This window comes from Aethalodelphis obliquidens, unplaced genomic scaffold, assembly GCF_003676395.1.
Source record: "Aethalodelphis obliquidens isolate GAN/ISIS:26980383/991018 unplaced genomic scaffold, ASM367639v1 scaffold15, whole genome shotgun sequence".
NCBI classification, from domain to species: Eukaryota; Metazoa; Chordata; class Mammalia; order Artiodactyla; family Delphinidae; genus Aethalodelphis; species Aethalodelphis obliquidens.
The window spans coordinates 11,114,968-11,136,990 of record NW_020837959.1 but is presented as its reverse complement, the minus strand read 5'-3'; the positions used below and the strand labels follow the sequence as shown (position 1 = coordinate 11,136,990).

Genomic DNA, 22,023 nt, shown 5'->3' with positions numbered 1-22,023 from the left:
GTGGATGAGAGAGGATGATCAGGTGTGGGTGACCCAGAGAATGGAGCTTGAGTTTGCAGAGAAATTAGGGGGGCCCTGTGGAGAAAGACGATAAGCTGAAAGTCCGATGTGGTGATGGGAAGTGTCTGAGGCCTGGGAAGCCACAGGAAGCAGAGGAATGGAGCCATCTCTTAATGAACATGTTTCTGTAGGAGGTGACATCCTTGTGCTCCATGTCAGGCTACAGGCACTGGGGCCAGTGCCTGTAGTGCACTGGATTGAGTCCCCAGCTCCACGTCTCCGTGGCCTGGCACTCCAGTTTCCTCATCAGCAAAATGGAGAAAAAGTTATACCCACCTCTTAAGGTAATGAGGATTAAATGAGATAATGCCTGTCAGGTGCTCGAAAAAGTGGCACATAGTAAACAGTCAGTAGTCATTCCTTCTCAGCTAATTGAGCTTTTAGTTGAGTAGAAATTTGAGGATTATTTTTTAAGTGACCAGTTCTTCAGAGTTTAACATAAAACAAACTTCCGGTGACATCGGTTCTCATGAGTGCATTTAGTCTTCCCTGGATCCAAAAGAGTGGGCTGTGTTGTTACCAGATCAGCTCTTCATTTTTTCACTCTTACCTGAATAGTCAATGAGCAAATGTTTTTAGCTTTGCAAAGAATAACAAATTACAGTGGGCTAAGAGTGACCAAAATAGACCATTTTAAAGGCTAATTTAAGGTCAATGCTTCCTCTTTTAAAATTGCCTGGTACTTTTTACTGATCGGTAAGAGTCACTGCCGTGGCCTCTTGAAATATAAAATTGTTTTCAAGCAGAACATATTTGTGTATCTAGATTTAAATTGGCTTCTTGGGAAATTAGTTCTGTTCTTTAATATGTCTAGTTTATATTGCAGGGTCTTAGAGGGTCTTTGTCTTCAGTTACACAATTACATATTCTCTAGCATATGTAATTAAGCATTTAGAGTGTTTCTTTTCATTTTATTGAAAAATTAAGAACTTCACAGATATTTCAGTAGGGCTTTAGTATTTTGTTAGTAATAGTACAAAACAGGTGCTATTCAATTAGATGGATATCTGAGAGCCTTCTGTGGGAGAGGCTCTGTACCACGTGCTGTGTATATAACCTACGACATTCTCATCCTCAGGGAACTCATAGCCTGAGTTTGTAATCTACCTACCTTGGTTATTTGTCCTATTTAAGGGTTAGCTAACCTGCTGGCCTATAACGAAACAAGCCTTGTAATACTTTTTTCAGGGTCTGTGTGTGATTCAGTTCTGTCTTTTTTATGGCTGGGATATGACGTTAGGGTTACATTCCTGATGCTGCCTCTAGTTTACCAGGTGCCTTTTCTGAATTTAGGTTTCTTTATAAAGTGTGGGTGATACAATCTGCTCATCCTGTTTCACAGGATTGTGAAACGGAAGACATTACATACTGCATGGACTATTTTTGTGAACCATTGCACTCTTCATATATACATGATGTCATTTCTAAAATCTAACCTTTACTATTCTATACTATCTATTCTGTACTATCACTGAAGTGTCTACATGTTTATACTGACTCAAATTAAGTAGCTTTGAGAGGTTTTTTTAAATTAATCAAATGATCCTTTTAGAAATAAAAATAAAATTATGGAAGAGGTGAATATGGTTAGCTGCCATGTAACTATCAGCTTTCCTAGATGATTTTTCCTAGCTACATGTTATTATTTAAAATTGTTAATAATGTATCACCTGACTGCTGGAGAAAATATTTATAGGTTGTGATTTTCAAATAATGTATTATATATAAGGCCACCTCCTTATTTCTGTAACAGAACACAAAATTATACAGCATTGTCCCTGTTCTCCAAGTTTACCTACTCCTGAGGGAAATGCATGGGAGATAAACCTAAAGCCAACTAATACTACAAGACCCTGGGAGGGTGCCCCAAGGCCGTGTGTGAACAGTGGCTTCATGAATGAAATAGGAAGTAAGGTCCTTTTGAAGGAGAGCGAATAGCTGAATTGACTAGAATACAGACCTTTTTTTTTTTTAAAAGATTGATTGGAAGTAGGTTTAAAGTTTACCTTCTTGGCAGTATGACTACTGATGATTGGATAAAATCATTTGCGCAGACTTGTGATATAGTGGAAGAAGGAGGGAGAAAACTACTCATTCCTTTGTCAAGTGACATAGGTATTTACTACCTTGTTTGGAGGATCTTAGGAACTGACCATTAGCACCGAGAGGCCTCTCTTATCTGCTATGAAACAGCATGTTGGCTTATACATACAATAGTCTATGCTGGAACATAGTCATAGAGCTAGTGTGCCATGAAGATGATCTGAAATTCAGGAAGCTTTGTTTCTGGTTTTCCTTCAGCAACTTTCACAATGGTTTCTCTTTTGGGATCCAACTCAAATGACTACATAAGTGCCACCCTGCATAAAATTTAGTGTTTTGCCCTTTTTTCTCCTTCACTTGGAAATGTTTATTAGATGGAGTGAAGGAGAGGCCGTAAGTTCCTGACTTGCATCCTTGTGGTCTCACCTGTCTCCGTAAGGTGAAACAAGGACCAGTGCCTATTTTTGACAGTGGCTTTTTAAGGTCAGCTAGCTATCTATGAAATTAACAAAATACAAATCAGAAAGCACTCAGTAAATGGTGCTGAATCAACCATTAAGATTAGTTTTCTTACAGGATAAAAGTTGAAAATGAGTAAGAGAAGACTTTGAAAGAAAATATTTCCAGGATATAAAGCCTAGTAAAAATTTTAAGTATGACTCATGACACAGCATTTCATTTCTTTAGTTCCGTTATCAAACTTGGTATCATTGCTAACATGGATACTGTATTGGGGTAATTTGGGGATTCAATAAAGCAAATTTGAGCTGGCAGATGGGTGATTGTACTTGCAGAGGTCATGCTACTCATAAAAAGGTATTTATTTATATAAAATTTATATATTTATTTATATAATGTTGTAAAGAATCCTGGCTACTCTGAAGTTTATGATTTTGCATTTTACTCCCCATCTTCTTTAGGCAAGTGACAACTACACCCCACTGCTCATCCTCCCTACCCTTTCTGGTAACCGAAACCCCTGAAATACAGATACAGGGTACTGTCAACTTCTGTATAAATAAGAAACCATCCCCTAGGGACCCAAGAAAAACCAAGGCTATTTGTATACTTTTTTATTCTCAAGGAGAATTTAGCACATGGTGCCTCCTTGCACAGGAAGTCCTCGTGATATTCCTGAGCAGTGGCCCTTGAATGCCATGCTGGCTGTTTGGGAAGAGCTTTCATTGCATTCATCACCATAATGTTGCTGTCCAAACTCTGTCTACTGCTAATTTTATCCTCCCTGTAACTTCTGATGAGGGTAGACAGTGAGCACTGAAGGACATACTCATAATTTTGTAGCATCCAGCTCTTTATTCCAAAAGAGCTTTTTGAAACAAAAATTTATGACTCAGAACAAAACAAAACAAAAAAATTTATTATCGAGGAGATAAAGTCTAAGATTGAAAGAAACATGAACTGAAGAAATATGTTATCAAAAAAAAAGAAAAGAAATATGTTACAATATTAACATTTCTACACTGGCAATATACAATTTTAACAGTCTTTTTTTTCTTTTGCCAAATTATTGGCAGGAAATATTAATGATTAAATTTTTCATTAACACAAAACTTTTCTTTCTACACTGTGAGTTATTAAAATATGCTCCCTTTTGGTGTAGTATTTCATTTACAAATTAGAACTTTGCTTAATGTCGTTCTCGAGTGTAAAAAAATGCATATATATCAATTTACTTCCAAGTTGGAGGTGAGAAATAGTGCCCAATGAAAGGAATTTAAAAGAATCCTAATTAGAAGTTAAACAGTCATTTTGATTTATAAGAAAAGTCCTGCAAAGTTTGTCATACAGTTTACTTTGCTATAAATCCAAGATTTAATTCCTTTTTACTTTCCATTTAAAGACTTGGAATGTATCATCATTTGAGTTTCCGTCATTTCACGTGAGTTTTCTTCAGGGGCTGACTTCACGGCACTGGAAATTGATACACTGACTTGACGTTTCAGCATCTTCATGACCTTTCTCTTGTACCCTTTACATGCAAAGAAATATATAAAAGGGTCCATGCAGCAATTGAAGTTCATCAGGCATACTGTGAAGTGCAGAGATATCTGGAATGAATATCTTTGGCTACATTCCAGGAGATCAGGAAAACGAAGCTTCTTAATCATGTGTTGAATAATTGCAATATGATAAGGTGTGAAACAGACAACAAACACAACAATTATAAAAATAATTGTGTTGAGAGCCTTTTTGTTTACACCAGATTTCTCACTTAATGGGTTCTGTTTGGCAGTTTTAAAGAGCTTGCAACAGATTTGAGAATAGCAGATAAGAATGATTACCAGCGGAAGTACATATCCTATGAAACATGCACCAAGCAGAATCCAGGGAAGAGGTTTGGTTTCTTCAAAGTTTGGATATTCCATGCACGTAGTCCTTTCAGCCTCCTTCTTTGACATAGGGTTTATGAGCAGTGGGAGTGTTTGAGCAAATACGAGAATCCAGACAAATATGCAAATGCATTTTGCATGTTCAATTCTTTTCATCTTGTTGTACCGCAGCGGGTGCACCACGGCAAAGAACCGGTCAATGCTTAGGCAGGTCATGAAGTTCACGCCTGCGTACGTGTTGATGTAAAACACGAGAGCAGTTATCCTACACAAGGCCTCGCCGATTCTCCAGTCAAAACCCAGTGCATAGTAGGCTATCCGTGTAGGCAGAGCGGTGGTGAACAGTATGTCTGAAATCACCAAATTGGTTGAATATAGAGTGGTAGAGTTGATTTTTTTCCTGTTTTGAATAATGACCGTCAAGGCCAACAGGTTTCCCACGAGCCCAATTATGAAGACGATGCTGTAATGTAGAGGCATGAGGATCCTGGCTGTGCGGTGGTGGGCGTAGAGGTCACAGTCGCTCTCCAGAGGAGCTGCAGAGGGTGTAGTAAAGTTGTCCATTTTTATATCCATCAGCAGTGTTCAAGGTCTCTAAAAAAACCAAGAAGGGTACGTTTAATTAAAAAAGCACATTTAACTAAAAGCAATAAAAACTGCCTCCTATAGATCTAACTTTTAAAATTTCAAGATTGATATAATTTTTTATAATCTGTGATACGTAATGTGGTTACATACTATATAGTAACAGAGCAGAGAATAAAATTTATGTTTTTACTCTCACAATTTGGTGGTTTTGGCAAAGCTCTGGCAAAGGAAATAGAACCGTTTAAATAGGGCAAATGTATTTTTGCGAGAAGAGGGAATGCACTAACTTTTTCGGCAGAAATTTCCCCTTCCTTTTTCTGAATCATTGTCTGGTTAAGAGTAAAATCATGTAAAGCACCCCACATTTCAGGAAGCGTAACACTTTGCTTTTAAACTGAATATCAGTTGAACTTTTTTTTTCCGCCAAATGCATGTCACTGCCAGGAAATGAAGTCAGTCACACATTTATGTAGTGAAATATGGACTCACCACAGTGATCTGATTTGTGTTAACCCAAAAATTGTGAGAAACAAGCTAAGGCCTTTGTTAGGTTCTCTTAAAAAAGAACAGAAAGAAAGAAAGAAAAGAAGACGATGACCACAGCAGCCCCAACAAAAAAAGAAACAAAGGGAAAAAATGTAAGAGCTTCAAGGGGAAACTTTAAAATTAATGCAGATACCCCGCTGATGCATGCAGTATGTGTTCCTACATGGACACACTTAGGACGCATTACACATGTGGTGTTCTGTGTTCTGCTTTATTCATTTACCATGTTCATGGATCAGTGTAATCTATATTTTTGTCCTATGTGTAGATCTTATATAGACATTTGATAGATATTCTGCAGTATTACAGTGTGTTAATGCATAATTTGCTTACCTACTCCCTTTATGAATATCTGGATTATTTCCAACTCTTTTCTTGTTATAAATAATGTCTAAGATGAAATTTCAAGTCCTCAGTTGAAAAGTGGAAAACTCCTACAATAAAACTCCATTTATGAGGCTGAACTTGGATAAAACTAAGGAAGAGAAGCAACAAATTCTGTGAAGTTATTTTTAGAAGAAAGATAATTTTCTGATAGGTCTGTCTCTATGCACAAATCTGAAAGTCACCAAAGCTGAGGGAAAAGTTGAATATATCTAGTGATGATGGTACTGTATGTTAAAGGAAAGAACTCTATCCCTAGCCTTATCAAAGCAGTGACTACAAATCTACTTCTCCGACTGCAGTATTAAATGAATTGGAGCTCTGCTAACTTAGTTCTAACCGTCTTAAAACAGTGATGCTGACGGACAAGGAGGGTTCTGAGAGGATTGCACTAATGCCATAGGTGTGCATTATCTACAGCGTTGATAGGTTAATCATGAAAATATGGGAATACAACCTAAAGCAAAAGGAAGCAACAAAGGAAGTAGAGCTTTTTATTAATCAAGGGAATGCAAGAAAGGAGACTGGGAAGAAGCAAAGGATGAGGATGATAGGTAGAAAACACAAAATAAGAGGGTAGGAAATGCGTCACAACAAATTTAAATGGCTTGAACTCACCGATTAGAAGACAGAGACTGTCAGTTTGGATTTTTAAAAATCCAGCTGTATGCTGCTTAGAAAAGAGGGAACTCAGAGCGATTTGGAAAGTTTGAAAACAGAGGCACGGGAAAACGCATACCAGGCAAACCCCAACCAGTGGAAAGCCAGAGTAGCAATATTAACATCAGAAAAAAATAGAATCTAAGGCACAATCAATATTAATAGGGGTAAAGAAGGTCGCTACACAAGTTAAAAAGAACAGTTCACCAAGGGCATGAAAAGAATCATGAACTGTACGTGTACAGCAAAATTTGACAGAATCTAAAGGAGAAATGGTCAAATCCACAGCCATAATGGGAGATTTTAACATATTTTTATTAGAATATGACAGGTAAAAAAAAGATTGACCCAACATGACTGAAAAGCTAACAGAATTTGTGCTGAAAGCACATTAGAATTATTTGCAAATGTAACCATGTACTAGATCATGAGAGGTGTCTCAGATTTCTCAGAAAATCATTAGCTAGCAGCTCACTTTCCTTGTGAGTAGTACAGTGCAACTAAGTTAGAAATCAAAAATAAAAAGATAAGGGATGCACTTGGAATCTAAAGATATATTTTTCTGAGGAACTCATGGGTTAAGAAATCACAATGCAAAATTTGAAGTGCTTAGAACCGAAGGACAAAAATACTACAGAACTGTGGAATGCAGCTAAAGAGTTAATCCGAGATTGATGCAAAACCTTGAATGCATTCATTTCTTAAAAAATTGAAAATAGCTAAGTTAAATATACAGCTCCAAGAAGCTAGAAAAGAACTGAGTTTGCCCCAAAAAAGTAGAATAATAAAATTAATTGGAGATATTAATGAAATAGAAAACAAAACAAACAAAAACCAATAAATATGGACTTTATATTTTGTGTGGGGGTGGGGGGATGGAGTGATTCTTGAAAGGGAAATTGTGTAAACTGCAGTTGTGGAATAAAAGTAGGAAAACTTTTTGCAGTTAGTAGGGAAAGGCTTCGCTCGTGTGAGAAGTGGCTTTCAGGAGCCGAGACCGGACATGAGGGAGAGGTGGAAATTCCAGGCACGGGTTGCAGTTTAGGAACAGGCATCAAGAGCTGCCTTTATTTTTCTAATTTTTGTGAAAAAAATGTTTTTCTGAAAATCTCAACATGTAAATTTTGTTTCGAGGAGTCTTCCAAAGCAGGTTCCTGGGAACTGCCTTTAAAATACATGGTGGGGGAAAAAATACACTGTGGAGTCTGCTAATCCTCCATCTGAATAATAATTATTGTAGAGATTAGGAAAGTTACACTAAAGTATGAATCAGAGAATGTGCCATTGCCTACCAGTTGCAAATGCACGCCCAGCTGCTTCACTGAATGAAATAAAGCACCCAGTAGAGTCACAAAAGGCAGTGTTTTCAGAACATTTTAAGTTAAGAAAAAGATGTTTAACACAGTGTTAATTTTAAGTGCGAAAATTTGCAACCAAATCAAATGTCCGTCATTAGGGAACTGGTTAAGTATTTTATGGCCGTATAGTAGAATATGATGCAGCCACTGAAAACGGCAACGTAGATGCCTGTTTCCCGACAGAGGATGATGTTAAGTAAGGAAAGCAGATTCCACAACAGGCCACTTTGCCGGTAGGAAAAGCAGCTGTTCACACACACATCCCTGCATGGATATATAGGCCAAAACATAGTTCACAAGTACAAGTAATTTTTGAGTTTCATCATATATTCTAAATTTTTAACACCAAACATGAATTGACTATGAAATGAGTAAATAGGTAAATAATTTTTTTTAATCTGAAGAAATCTTTTTTGAAATTCAGCTCTTCTTGCAAAAGCCTTGTCCTCTGACATACTTTTCAAAGCTAGTGCTCTTTATTCAGATTTATGCCTTAGTTTTCGCTAGGTGCCTACCTTAAGTCATGTCTGGAAGAACCGTCCCAGCAGCCCTGCAAGCCAGGTGTTGCCATCACGCACCCACTCTCCACTCGAGGAAACCTCTGTCAGAGAAGGTAAGGGTCATGCTGGATCCTTCTCTCTGCCAACCTGGCTTCAAGCCTCCTACTCTGTCCAGTCCTCGGCAGGGGCAGCTGCTTCACGCTGCCTTTCAAGAACTGAGAGTTTGTAGTTTCAAACTGGTCTAGGCTTCAGGGCCATCCTCACCTGTACACAAACAGCCGGGGCACGTGTGGCCTAGCCGTTCCAGAGCAGGGAGACGATTCTTCCAGAGGACAACGGGACTCCCACTCCAGGAGAGGTGCCTTCCCAAGTGGGAGGCCAGACTGGTGGACGCTGCGTCATGGAGCCCTGAGGGGGAGACTGGGGAAGGGCTGTTTGCTGCCCGCCCCTGCCCCGAGTCGGTCCAAGAAAGGCACTTGCACAACGTGGATGTGTAAATGGGCTGACCCAGAGGATCTCAAGTAAAGGAGACTCTGGGCTGTTTTGAAATGTGTTCTTTTGGATATTTAGTAACCTCTGGAAGGTTGATTCCATCCGTCAACAGCTCTAGTATATTACCTTTGGTGTTACTTATCCTGTGTTACTAATGCTATAGTTTTAGTCCATTTTATCTTTTCCAAATTGAGAGAAAGCCACTTTCACATACTTGACTGTTGTTATCCTGTTCTTATATCAACCAATCCCAATTTATTATCATCTTCCCTCAGAAATATTATTTTATCCCTTCCTTTAATCATTTTAGGATTCAGGATTACTTTCCTGAACCTTGACTTACTCCATTCTTTTATTCAGCAAAAATTGGGTTTAGTGCCTCCTCTATATGCTAGATCCTGGAAATTCAGAAATGATACCTTTTAATGTCTGAGGACCTCACACTGAAGGATGGATGTTGGGAATGTGCTGTTGTCTGAATGAGGTGTTATCTCAGTATTTGCTATGTTTCTTCCCACACACACACCCGGGTTCTGCTTGCTCTTTGCATTACAGTGCTCCTTTACTAAGCTTTCGATTGCAAATTCCCCTTTTAACTGTATCTAGTCCTTGCTCTTTTAGTCATAACTAAATCCTTTCTTTCTTTCTTTCACTATATTTTAAGTATTTGTTGTAATTATTAGACAACAGCGTCTGACGTGGTATTTAGGATAGATATACTGAGTTGTACTTGAAAGTATTGAAACTATGGCTCGTCATTTTTTTGCCTTAAGAAAAGCATAAAGAAATGTTTGTTCTAAATTTTTTTCCTTAGAATACTTGTACCTGTAATAATTATAATTTCCTCATAATGCTTTCTGATGAAAGGATGTACAATGTCCCTAAGTTGTCCTTAGTGCCTCACAGCTGAGAGACAAGAATGAGGATTGCAAGCTTTGCCCTGAGGGCACAGATAGTACCTGGGCTGCGGGAAGTGTGGGTTCTTATTCAGGTTCCACCCAAGGAACTACGGGGCAGCCATCTGTGCCAGTTCTCTTAACATTTTTGTTAATAAGCAAACAAGGCTATTCTCAGGTTTGTCTCTGTAACGCAATGTTGATCCTTTTAACTTTACTATTATCCTAACGTGTAAAACAGCAAGTTCTTCCACAGCAAAATATCCTCCGAAGTATTTTCACTTACATTTTTGAAAGTGGGCCTGTGTGTGCTTTTCTCTAGAATTGATTTCCTCACTAATAGAGTAGCTAGTGTTTCTTAAGACACTATCGTGTCATTTTTGCATAACCAGACATGTTGACATGAACTGTCAAGTTCTTTCTAGACACAGAAAGGAAAAAATAAAAGGCCCCCTCAAAACTCATTTATTAGTATTAAAGAAAACTAAGAGCTAATGTGATTTGTACTCTAGAACTAAAGCCTGGATACCAACTTGAAGGCATTTGTGACTTTTCACAGGGTACTTCTGCAGTCCCAATTTACTTGCTTGGATAATGATTTATTTGTGGCAGAAACAGAATAAAATCCTCATTATATTCAAAGATTTAGTAAATGCTAGAATACCAGCTTTTAGTATTTAGCTTTAAGATTCCTGAAATGTCCTGGATACCCCTAATATTTATTCGCTTAATAATCATCAACACTTAAAAGTAAGAAGGGGTTAAACTTCTAGTAATTTTGTTTAAATTCAGTCCTTAGCAATGAATCGAATGGGTCAGATCATGCTGACATGATCATTAATAAGAGGTGACTTCTCTGTGAGATGAAGTCTGCTCAGGACCATGTTTACACATTGAGATGCTGTGACTCAAAGTGCCCACAGTGGCCTGCACCAAAGTGGAAGTTACAGGAGTGCACTCTCAAAAACAACCCAAGAATGGACGTGCAGATACAAGTGATACTTGTCTGTTGTTAAGTGATGAGTGTTGTTGTTTGATCCCATTGTTTGTCTGATTTCTGTTGCTACACTGTCCTTTGGTTATTTTGTTGAAGAGGGATAAGATTGAGGGAAAATTTCTGGAGTGGGAAAATAAAGTCACTGGGAAAGGAGGGGGCAGAGGAAGGCTCCAGGCTCAAAGGAGCAACAAGGATTTGGTCTCCCGGGAAGCAGATGAGCACAGATGGATCAGGACAGCAGGCTGGGGCTGTCTACTGCCTTTGAGGACGAACATACCCCGTGGAAGAAAGAAATCATTGCTGCTTCCTCCTGTTACCTAGTTTTATACGTATTTGTCAGTTGCTTGAAAAAACCTCCTTGTTCTTGAAGCTGAGCAAACAGGGACATCTGAGTTTGGTCCAGTGTCACACATACCGGGGCCTAGCACTCAACCAGTCATGTTTCTCACCTGCTTTACGGTGACTCAACAACCATCACCTGAGCAGTTGTGTGTCCCACTGGCCTACAAAACAGGCAGGTGCGAAACAGGCATCCCTGAGGCACAGACGGGCAGTGACCAGCATAGGCCCAGCCTCGCGTCCCTTCACTGGTGCAGTCTGATGGCCGTTCCAGACTACTACCCTGTTCTCAACCGCTCTGACGGCCAGCACACACCCCGATAACCTAGTCAAAGAGATCTTCCTACACTATCAGGTGATACCTTTTTTTTTTTCACTAGCTTTGAGTCCTAGGTTGATAGCTGTGTCCAAGATTGATTTTTTGGGAGACTATATAGGGAAGATTGTCCAGAAGGGTGACCACTGACAGGTGCCCCCACTTTCTCAGACGGAACCTCCCACGTGCCAGAGTGTCTGTGTCAGGAGTTGAGTCGTCTGAGGGCACCTCTCTTCCCTGTCTCCTAGGGAGCTCGCTCGCTTGCATCCTCCGGCTTGTGGAAGGGTGACCCTGCGGCTCACCCCAGGACACAGCCTGGTCCTGCCCACCTCTCATTAGGTCTGCACAGGGTCATGTGCAGGACAGTGCACAGGGAGCTTCTTCAGAACAGGGAAAAAAAAAAAAAAAACAGCATTGGCCCATCTGCACTTTCCTCTTTGTGCCTCGGCGGGGTCCTGAACCCAGTGGGCACCCGCTGAAGACACTTCACCTTCTGTAAACACGTACGTTGGACTTGATGGGAAAGTGAAAGGCGCCTGACATTTGTGTTATCTGGTTAAACACCCACTTGCACATTTGGGGTTTTACACAGTCTGGCTAGTTTTCTTTCAGCTTTCACTGATTATTTATTCCTTGTGTGGCTGTTGGCAGCTTGAATACTGACTAGGACGGTATGAAAGTCTTCAGAGATGAAGACAGAGGAGGTGGTAGCACTGCGGACTTGAAATATATGGCATAATGTTTAGGAACTGGAAGAAAATATAATCCCACCGTAATACTCATTTCAGTGTAAGGAAGACAAATACTGTGTTTCCCTGTGGCATGATTTGACCTGTATGTAGGATAACCAACTGCATAATATACAAAGACTCCTTATAATGAAGGACTGAGTCAGTATAATCTTTATCCTCTGAATCCAAAATATTTCTAGAAACAACCCTTTCTCCTTAAAGTTCAAGCAAGTTTCAGATCTTGATTTTCGTCTCTATTACCTCATAGAACTTAGTCAGAAACATTAAATATCCTCATTTTATGGATAAGCAAAATTCGGGAGAGATTGGATCATTTGCTTAGGGTCCCCCCTCAGGACAGTTGCCAAGCCAGGGACCACGCAGGCCTCCGTGTCCTCGTCCCCCGCTGCCTCCTGCCTTCAGCCCGCCGGCCCCCGGCCTCTCCTCTGCACGTCCCCTTCTGTCTGTCCGTCTGCCTGTGTGCGTGCTGCTCCCACTGCCCTGCCTGCCTCAGGCCGCCCTCACTTCTCCGTGGAGTTGCAGTTGCAGCACGCACCGTGCCGTTCAGATGGTGCCCAGGCAAACTGAAAGCCGTCTGTCACGCCACACGGTCTCCTTCGTGCTCGGGGTCTGCTTCCCTCTTCAGCTGGATCTCTAGCCGTCTTCCATCCTGTGACCCCCTGGCTCTGGCCCTACTAGATTGCTTGCTGTCTTTTGATGTCCTGTGTTCTCTCACAGCTCTGTTCCTTTCTGACCCTCTTCCTTCTCTCTGGAGCCTCCTCTCCCCGGTCCTGGATCCTCAGCTCCTGCTTTCCTTCAGGGCTTCGCTCAGAATCAGCTGCTCCCGGAAGCTTCCCTGGTTTTATCCTCTCCTGCTCCCCCGACAGCACCTCCCCCTGCCCCGCAGAAAGGCAGCGTGGGGTGTCCTCACCAGGGCACTGCCCTCTGTACTGGCATCTGTACTGTTTGTTTTGTTTCTGTTTCCTACTGGCCTGTGAAGTCCTGAGAGTGGGGGCTGTGTTGTTAATTTTGTGCATCTCCAGCTGACCCATGATTGATGCTCAATAAATATCCATTAAGGAATAGCAGAATCCCAGCTTTCTTGAACCTCAAAGTTTCTTATCAGACTGCAGGATACATTTGATTGATAATAGTAACCAGTATTATTCAGCATAGACTGTGTCCCAGGCACTGCCCTGGGCACCTTATGTATGTTCACTCACTGAATCTCACAAAACTTTCCCAAATCCATTGCCACGGGTGAAACTGAGGCACAGAGCACTTATGAGTCTTGCCTAAAGACACAGCTGCTAAGTGTCAGGATTTAATCCAGGCAGTTTGGCTCCAGAAATCACATTCAGTGTAGTATGTTTTAGCCCTAGCTCCTATTTCCAGCATGATCTGAGGTTATTGGTAGGAAACAAGTAAAATAGGAAGACATCTCAAAACTTTAACACAAACCAACTCATACACCTGTCTCAACCAGAGAGCAGAGATGGGCTAGGGAGGTGGGGAGAGGGAGGAGGGAGGGAAGGAGGGAAATATGCTGATATAAATCAGGAATTCATTAATTTATTTGTAGCATATTTCAAAGTAAGTAAAAGTTTTATAAATAAACTTAGATTTTTACTATTTTTAACAAGATGTCTATAAAACAGTTTGGACTAAAATTTCCACTGAGAGAAGATGGTGAAGACCTAGTATAGCTCTTATGCTGTTAATTTATTTTTATACTGGTATTTAAATATTTGCAGATATTTAGCAAAATATTTTTATTCTTCTCTTTGGGCTTCCAGATACCACAAGGATCTTTGTTACCTCTGTCGTTTTCAGAGGATTTTAACGTGTGTTATTTCATCTTACATTGAAGCCCACTATTTTACAAACTTCCTGGCAAGCTAAGAAGGATACAGACTGGAGGGTACTGCACATCCTCAGCACATACACAACCAGGGCATTTTAACAACTCCAGGAGGCCCTTAACCATAGCAGAGAGAAAGCTGTCACTAGTAAACTCCTTTACTGGATGGTGAGCTCTTTTTTTAGATGTAAACTTCTTAAGGATGATGGCTTTATCTCATTTTATCCCATAGAGTGTTTCAGAACTGGCCAGCAACAGATAGCTAGTAAATGCCTCTGGAAAGCATAAATGAATGAAAGTCATATTTATTCTATTAAATGACTGGTCATGTTACTGAAAAGCTCTCAGAAGCTAGTTGAAAGTGATTTATAAAAGGAATTCCCACCACCACATGATAGGTGAACCTTGTGAGTGAGAATGCTTTCTGGAGCGGTGTGCTCTTTGCAGTATTATGTCCAAAACTATGATTAACCCCCAAGAGAAAACATGCACTGAAATACTCGCAAATGCAAAGTCCAGACAGAGAACACAGTTAGATGTATAATCATCCACAGACTCAGTCTTTATGTAAAATATTTTCTAAAGATCTAGAAATAAGTTCAAGAAAAATAATTCCCATAGAAATGATAGGGCAAGGAAACTTTGCATGTTGGATTCATCCTTCCGTGGTTTAATGGGCAGAGGGAAGAGAGAATGGTAACAGGCAGTTTTCCAGCACTTACTGTGAGAGCCAGTACTGTAAGACCTGGGCAGTATGATTACTCCCCATTTTACAAATGAAGCAGTTGAAGCCTGGGAAGTAACTTGTCCAGAGTCACGCAGCTGGTAAATAATGGAGCCCCAGTTCAAGCCTGACTCCAGAGCCCATGCTCTTAACCACTACACTATATTGTACTTAAAGTGAGACCACCTCCCCCGCCAAAATAAAAAAAAAAACACACCCTCCTTTAGAGGAAGTCTCTGCACAGCTTATATTTTACCAAGTTTCTGTTACCTCCATTCCCAACCTGGACGTAAATACTGGCAATTCACTGCATATAATTCATTGTTTTGTGATATTTTTTGGGCACACAGAAGTTCTAGAAAAAAATACGGAGATGTGTTCAGTCTTTCTGATCATCAAATAAATATAAAGCAAAGAGATGTTCTTTTTTCACTTGTTAGATTAATAGTTTATATTTAGAATTAAAATACTCATGTTGGCTGAGAAGCAGTGAGGCCCAGACTGTCACTGGTGGGAGAGTAAATTGGTAAAATGTTTTTGTAAACTGAAAAATATCAATTTATATCTGAAGTTGTTTTTTTTTTTAGATGTGTACCCTTTGCCCCAGGAATTCTACTACTGGGATTCTATCCTGAGAAATAATAGAAAATATAAAAGTAGAGAAATAATAGAAGTATAGGAAAGACTTTTATGTGCTTACATATGTGGTCAAATAGTAACATGTACTAACTCTTTTATTTTAAATTGTGCTGTATAACTTGTTATAAGTACATAAGTACATAAGTACATTTAAGTGTAGGAATACTCCATTTTAAAATAACTTTGTTCCTTTCCTTCATAAAGTATCCTGAAATACTGGCAGTATTTGATGATTAATATTTGAAACTGTTTTTTTGTAATTGTGAGTTCACACAGAAGTACAAAGTTAGCCCTGTTTTTTGGCAAAGATATTTCTGGCATGATCCATTGCTTTCACCCAGCTTAGTATCAGCTTATTAGAACTGCCTGTCACCAGAGAGTCTCAACTGTATTAATGATAAAATCTTTGTTAGAAATGTTTATAGCTTTTTGTTGAACAGATTCTTTACCTTTACCTTCAACCTTAATTAGGGTTTCAAAGTTTTTCTTAACTCACAAGACCTTGTTGAAAAAGCAAAATATCTGGTACTTACCTCTTAGTGCCTTGTTGGGACCTCTGTGTGGTGGCAGTCAGTATTCGCCCAAACTGAAGTAGGTTAACCTTGGCACGTTGTTTTAAGGGAGATCATGCAGACATCCTTTTATGGTGGTGGCTTTTTTTCTGTCACCCTGTGACTGAGCACAGTAATGATCAGTTAGCCTCATGTGTGCGTGTGCACTTTTTTTTTGTTAATAGGAAGTGAAATTTTTCTGTTAGTGATTTTTTAAAAAAGAGTTATCCAAAAACCCCTTGGAATTTATGAATTTTTGATATCTATGGAACTTTATAAATTTTTCTATAAAGATTTAAGTTTAAAAAAAATCCTTTGGAAGAGACTGAAGCAATAAACCTTAACCAGGAAAAAAAAAGAATCATAGTTATTGATGATTTTGTATCCATATTATGTGTAAAGTGTGAGTTTTTAAAGGTTTTAAGGGAAAAAATGTCAATTTTGACAATTCTGTCTGCCTGGAAACTTGGTGCAGGGAGTAGTTCACTCATTCTGTATCTTATCAACAGCTTAATGAGAAAGAAACAGAAATTTCTGTGGTGAGTGGAGAAAAATTCTCTTTTGCATGTATACAGTGATTAGTCAGTATTTTCAGGCGGGAGACCAACTGACTGGATCGCTGATTGCATGGACACATGCATGACGAGGGAAGAGTTGAAGGGGGCATCCTACAGCTAGAATTGCCTCTCGTGCGCAGGATGAAGGAGACCTGTGCTGTTCACCTTCAAGCCTTAATGGACTCACTTTAAACCAACAGTGTCACATGGCTATCAAAATGCAAATTGATTTGCAGGCTAAAATAATGGAAATATAGCGCTCAGAACAAGAGAGATGATCTGGCCATTCCCAGTGAGCTCAGGAGGCTGCGTTTTACAGGGCACGGATGACCTTAGAGCATGGGTGGTGAGGGGTCTCGATGCCAGGTCTTAGGAGAAATGATGGAATAAACTGAGCATGTCTGGGCTTGGCAGGGACGTGATCATTACCCTCACGTGTTAGGAAGCTCTCATGGTAAAGGGTTTAGATTGTATGTGTTAGTCTTCCTAACTCCAGAGAGTAGAAGGAAGGCCTTGTAAGAGGAGGTTACCAGACAGCTTTCAAATCAAAATGTGAAAGTAGATCTCAAAAGTTGAGATCATACAAAAATGGCATGTTGTCTCTTATTCAGGTGCTTGCATAAACAGGATGACTATTTTGAGGGATGTCGTAGAGAGAATTGAATCATTTGGTAGGAATTTGTAACCCTGTGACCTCAGAGGCCCTTCACTCCAGGATTCTGTCCAAGTGGCTGAGGACCTTTAGCCTCTCAGCGGTGTTATTCCATTGAGAGGCTTGTTGGGTTCTTATAAGCTCTAAAGTGCTGAAGATCTGTAGAGAAACCTTGTCAAACAGAAGAGCTACAGCTCACCTAAATTCTTTGGGTCTCCACCCCATTATATAAAATAAAAGTATTGAACTAAATGATCACCAAGATAATTCCTAGTCCAATAATTCTGTGAGGGGGAAATACAGAGATTTTATGATTTGGTGGATCAATATGATAAAATCTTCTAGAACTATTTCCTTTAAAACTTGGATTGAAGAATCCTTGAAGAAGACACTGTTGAGAAGAAGTTTTTCAATTTGTTGAAAAGCCATCCTGGTGGGGTTTTGGTTTTTAGTTTTTGAAATAGTTTTTATTAAGTAAAACGTTGTTATATCATGAAATCTAGGTAAAGTAAATGTTCTAGCAAACTGGATCTCCCCCTTTTTTGGTATTAGAGTAGTCAAGTGTATAAAGAAGAGGTGATAGGGTAATTGTCCTCTGAGATGCCATTGAGGTTTAGTGTGAGATAATTTCATGAGCTCACAAACCTTATTTTTATTGTTGAAAGTTACCAGGATTTCTTTAGTTGTACTGTAAAAGTGGAGTCCATGTCCTTTTCTGTAGAAGAGATGGACGTTTGTGACCTGAACTGAGAGTTTCTACTATTTTATTTGTTCTGTCAAGCACAGTTGTGAGTATAGAGTAGATACTCAATAAATATTAGTGACGTTAGTGAATGCATTCTTTATGAACCGTGTTCCTCTTTTCTGAACTTCAGCCCTATATGCTTAAGCCAGATAGGACTTCCAGAAGTTAGCTGTTCACAATACAGAAAGGTCAAGCTGAGTTGTTGTTGCCAATATAAGGAAAAAATGTTGTCATAAAATAAGGAAAAGAGAAAAACTGGTCAGTGACTAAAAACACTCAGTGTGTATAGAAATAGCAATGGAAATTTTCTACAAAACAACCTGTATAACCGTGGTCTGAACTATGTGCTTTTTGTATTATGGGTAGATGTGGTTTAGTGTTTAGTCATCATTTAAAACTACACAGTGATGAATAACTTCTAAGGAATTTTGAAACTTCTTCTATTTTGGTATATAAGATATGAGCTGGGGTCATTAAAATTCCTATCAGTATTTCTTAGTTTACATTGGAATGTAACCTCAACAAGAACTCTGCTTCAGATTTTATTATAGCTTCACTCTTTACACTTCATTGCTAAATGTAAACGGAAGACCTTCTATAAGTTAGGTACCTAAAGTCATGTTCTGTAGTGAGAAACTCAAGTGCAACCAAAATAGAGTTTTCTTATTATTACCAAGAGAACAACAGGCCATATTTTGAGTATATCTATGAAACTGTATGTTTCAATCCCATTAAAAACAACAAAACAAGAAAAGGGGTTCTTTAAAACAAAAGACAAATTCTGCTGTATGGTTTTACCATTTTAAAGAGAAATTCATTGATTCAGCAAGTACTCACTGAGCAGCTACCCTGTGCCAGGCCTGGTTCTAGAGAGTGGAGGTAAAGCAGCAAACAGACTGATAGAGATCCCTGCCTTCGAGGAGCTTCCATCCTAGTCGTGGAGACAGATGATAAATAAGCCGCATAGTAAATCCGGAGGTTATTGGTGCTGTGGGGAGAGGAAAGAGAGAAGGCAGAGTAGGGGTGGGGCTGTGAGGTGAGTGCGGGCTACAGTTTGGAGTGGGGTGGTCAAGGAGGGCTTCTTGGAGAAGTTGCTATTTGAGTGAAGACCTGAAGGGTGTAAGGCAGTGAGTGATGCACTTGTCTGTGGGAAGATGGCCAGGAGAGGGGGAAGCAGCGTCACGCGCCCTGGGGCACAGCGTGCCTGGTCCTGTGTCCGGGGAGCAGTGAGAGCGAGTAGGGGGAGTCTGCGGAGTAGAAGGCAGGTCGGGGTGGGGGACGCAGGGTCTTGTGCGTGTTTGTCACGACTTTGGCTTTTACTCTTGGCTGGTGGTGGGTCATTGCAGGATTTTAAGCCCAGGAGCGATTAACTTGTTCTTTTTAATGAAAAGAATGCACAGCTGCTTCATCAGCTGTGTTTGTGTGTAGTATTGATATTTAGAATGACAATTTAAATAACCCTCTGTTAAAATTGCTTTCGTTAATTTTTTTTTTTAATCTAACAAATGTTACCGGTCGATTATGGGTAAGTGTCCGCATTAGGCACTAGGGGGATGCAACGCTAAATAGAACGTGGTGCTTTCTCATAAAATGAATAATCTAATGGGAGGTTTTTTTAAAAACCCTATGTAGTTAGTTAAGATGTAGATCATACAGCTGTTCAAGAATAAGAATTGTTTCATTGCCCCACATTTAATGAGCTTTTCTCCTATGCCAAGCACTGGGTCCAATGCTGGGATAACCACAGGCATGTATCTCCTTCCCTGCCTTGGGATGTATTCAGCCCAGGAGGAGGGCCAGAGGAGTGAAGCATTCCAGACCTGTCCGCCGAGCTGTCTGCAGACCTCTGCTGCCCTGTCCCTGCCGTCTCCTTACGAGACCGTGGGAGGCTGCATCTTACCCGTCTTCGGGTCTCCGGTCCTGACCAGGGCCTGGCGCTCAGCTGTTCACTGGTTGGGGTTTTCCCTCTTCCAGCATTTACTACATTCTTATAGCTGCCTGTAGATGCTGCTGCCGTTTATCACATCTTCAACCTGTGTTTGGTTTGGTTTGGTTTTTAATAGAATCGAGAGGACAGTGAATAATTTTTTACATAATTAAATACATTCTCTATCGAAGATGGGAAAATGCACGAGAGGGACCTGTTGTTTCCACAGAGATGATAATGAGAACATTTCTTTGTGGAAGTGAAAAATATTTCTTGCATTTTTCTTATGGTAAAAGCAGTCGTTCTTTGTACGATGCCACTTATCCAAAACATGAGAAAATAAAAGACTAATTAAATTAAGCCGTGAGTTTAATGAAGAATGGGTGTAAGTGTGTGTCCAGACCACATGCCTCATTCATGTCTCCCACCTCGCCCTCGTAGGAACGTGAGTTCGCCGTCCTGGAGCTCTAGTTCTTTGAGGTTCGGGGCTGCTTCTTACTTAGAGATGTGGACGGAGCTGCTGTGGCTGGCCCATTGCCTCTCACACAGGTTCACTCAAACAGTGAAACTGAGGGCTTCCCTGGTGGCGCAGTGGTTGAGAGTACGCCTGCTGATACAGGGGACACGGGTTCGTGCCCCAGTCCGGGAGGATCCCACATGCCGCGGAGCGGCTGGGCCCTTGAGCCATGGCCGCTGAGCCTGCGCATCTGGAGCCTGTGCTCCGCAACGGGAGAGGCCACAACAGTGAGAGGCCCGCATACCGCAAAAAAAAAAAAAAACAGTGAAACTGGGGTAGCTGTGAGGGTAAAGGAGAGCAGCTAACCAGCAGGAGGGTGGAGGAATCTCTGGGAAGAGGAGCTGAGCCCTGTCATACACCGTAAGTGTAAGTTTCCTAAGCAGAAAAGTGCAACGGACACTCTTGTGTTGAAACAATAACCTGTGTCAGTGAATAGTCATCAGAGCCTAAGGGGCCCAGGGAGCATCTGGGCGGGGAGGGGGTGAGAGGGGATGGGCCAGATCAGGGGAAGGGAGAGGAGGACGGTTGCAAGGAACCACACTGGTAAGAAAGAATCGCAGGACTTTGCTCTTTCGTGCTGATGTTTGAATTTCCTCTTTGGATACTGGCAACCTGTGGAAGGAAGGGTTTTAAACAAGGGTGTGACATGATCAGAGTTGTATTTGGGGAAGACAATACTGTTGGCAGTGTTAGCAGATGGATTAGAGAGAAACAAGACTTTAAGTAGAAAGACGTTTGTGACTTTGGAATATGTCAAGTCAAAGGTATCAAATCGAGTTTCATAGCCAAGGTGAGGGGACAGCCGGACAGTTTGAGGACTCACTTCATTTTTTTAGTTGAAGCCATAGAAGGGCTTAGTATTATACCAGGAGAGACTGGAGCAAGAAGAAAAGCCTCTAATGGAACCCTGGAGAGGGTAGGCGAGGAGTGGTGGGAGACACATGGGCAGACCAGCAAGAAACAGGGTTTAAGACAAAAGCAGGAAGGAATTTGAGGAAGGGAGGACAGGAGCAGCGTGCCTTGTCAGGTGCTGGAGTGAAATGTAATTGGACAAAGTCTGAGATGAAGATTTTGGATTTGACTGTGTGATGAATTGTAATGTTTCTTGCTTTTGGTTCATCTAGTCTCTTTCATCAGATTTCAAGTCATTCGTGAGAAGAAAACATAGCATCAACTTTAAATTTTCTCACAGTGCTGACAGTTCATTAGTAGATGCTGAACCACCTCTCTGCAATAGTTTTGAGAGGGTCGACAAGGGTTAGATAATTAGAGGTCTCATAAAATGTATATATGTACAAATTATTTTGGATGTGATGTACGTATAGAAACCCACTTGTGTATCTAAGACCATGCTTTCAGACTGAAATAAAATGATAAGCAGTGCTCCTTCAAATATGCATTTACCATGGTATTTTAAATCGGGTGCTACACCATAGTGATTTTGTTTGTGTGTTTGTTTGCATAGCCTGGCACCTGTGTTTGCTCTGTTTGTACCGTTTTACTGCTCCATCCCGAGAGTCCAGGTGGCACATATTCTGGGCCCGTTGTCCATCACAAACAAGACGCTGATTTATATATTGGGACTACAG

General features: G+C 40.5%; 2 protein-coding genes across 6 annotated transcripts in view; one reads left to right on the top strand and one right to left on the bottom strand.

Moving 5' to 3' along the window:
- Positions 1-22,023, top strand: part of UBAC2 (UBA domain containing 2) — a 153,106-nt gene that overhangs the window by 67,692 nt on the left and 63,391 nt on the right. For all 3 annotated transcript variants that reach the window (XM_027115934.1, XM_027115936.1, XM_027115935.1), the window contains exon 5: positions 21,900-22,023. In XM_027115934.1, coding sequence (XP_026971735.1) covers positions 21,900-22,023 — 124 coding nt within the window. The remainder of the gene's footprint in view (positions 1-21,899) is intronic.
- On the bottom strand, positions 3,398-16,162 carry LOC113625408 (G-protein coupled receptor 183). 3 transcript variants are annotated; one of them, XM_027115938.1, is made up of 2 exons: positions 16,019-16,162; positions 3,398-5,048 (listed from the first exon to the last, which is right to left on the bottom strand). In XM_027115938.1, the coding sequence occupies exon 2, from the start codon at positions 5,028-5,030 to the stop codon at positions 3,948-3,950; it is 1,083 nt and encodes a 360-aa protein (XP_026971739.1). In that variant the 5' UTR covers positions 5,031-5,048; positions 16,019-16,162; the 3' UTR covers positions 3,398-3,947. The 3 variants fall into 3 exon arrangements, with proteins under 3 accessions (XP_026971739.1, XP_026971740.1, XP_026971738.1); XM_027115939.1 differs by lacking the exon at positions 16,019-16,162 and adding an exon at positions 8,506-8,528; XM_027115937.1 differs by lacking the exon at positions 16,019-16,162 and adding an exon at positions 5,922-6,623.

Excerpts from the sequence above, each read along its gene's own strand:
- LOC113625408 (XM_027115938.1), bottom strand. The coding sequence starts at position 5,030 with ATGGATATAAAAATGGACAACTTTACTACACCCTCTGCAGCTCCTCTG.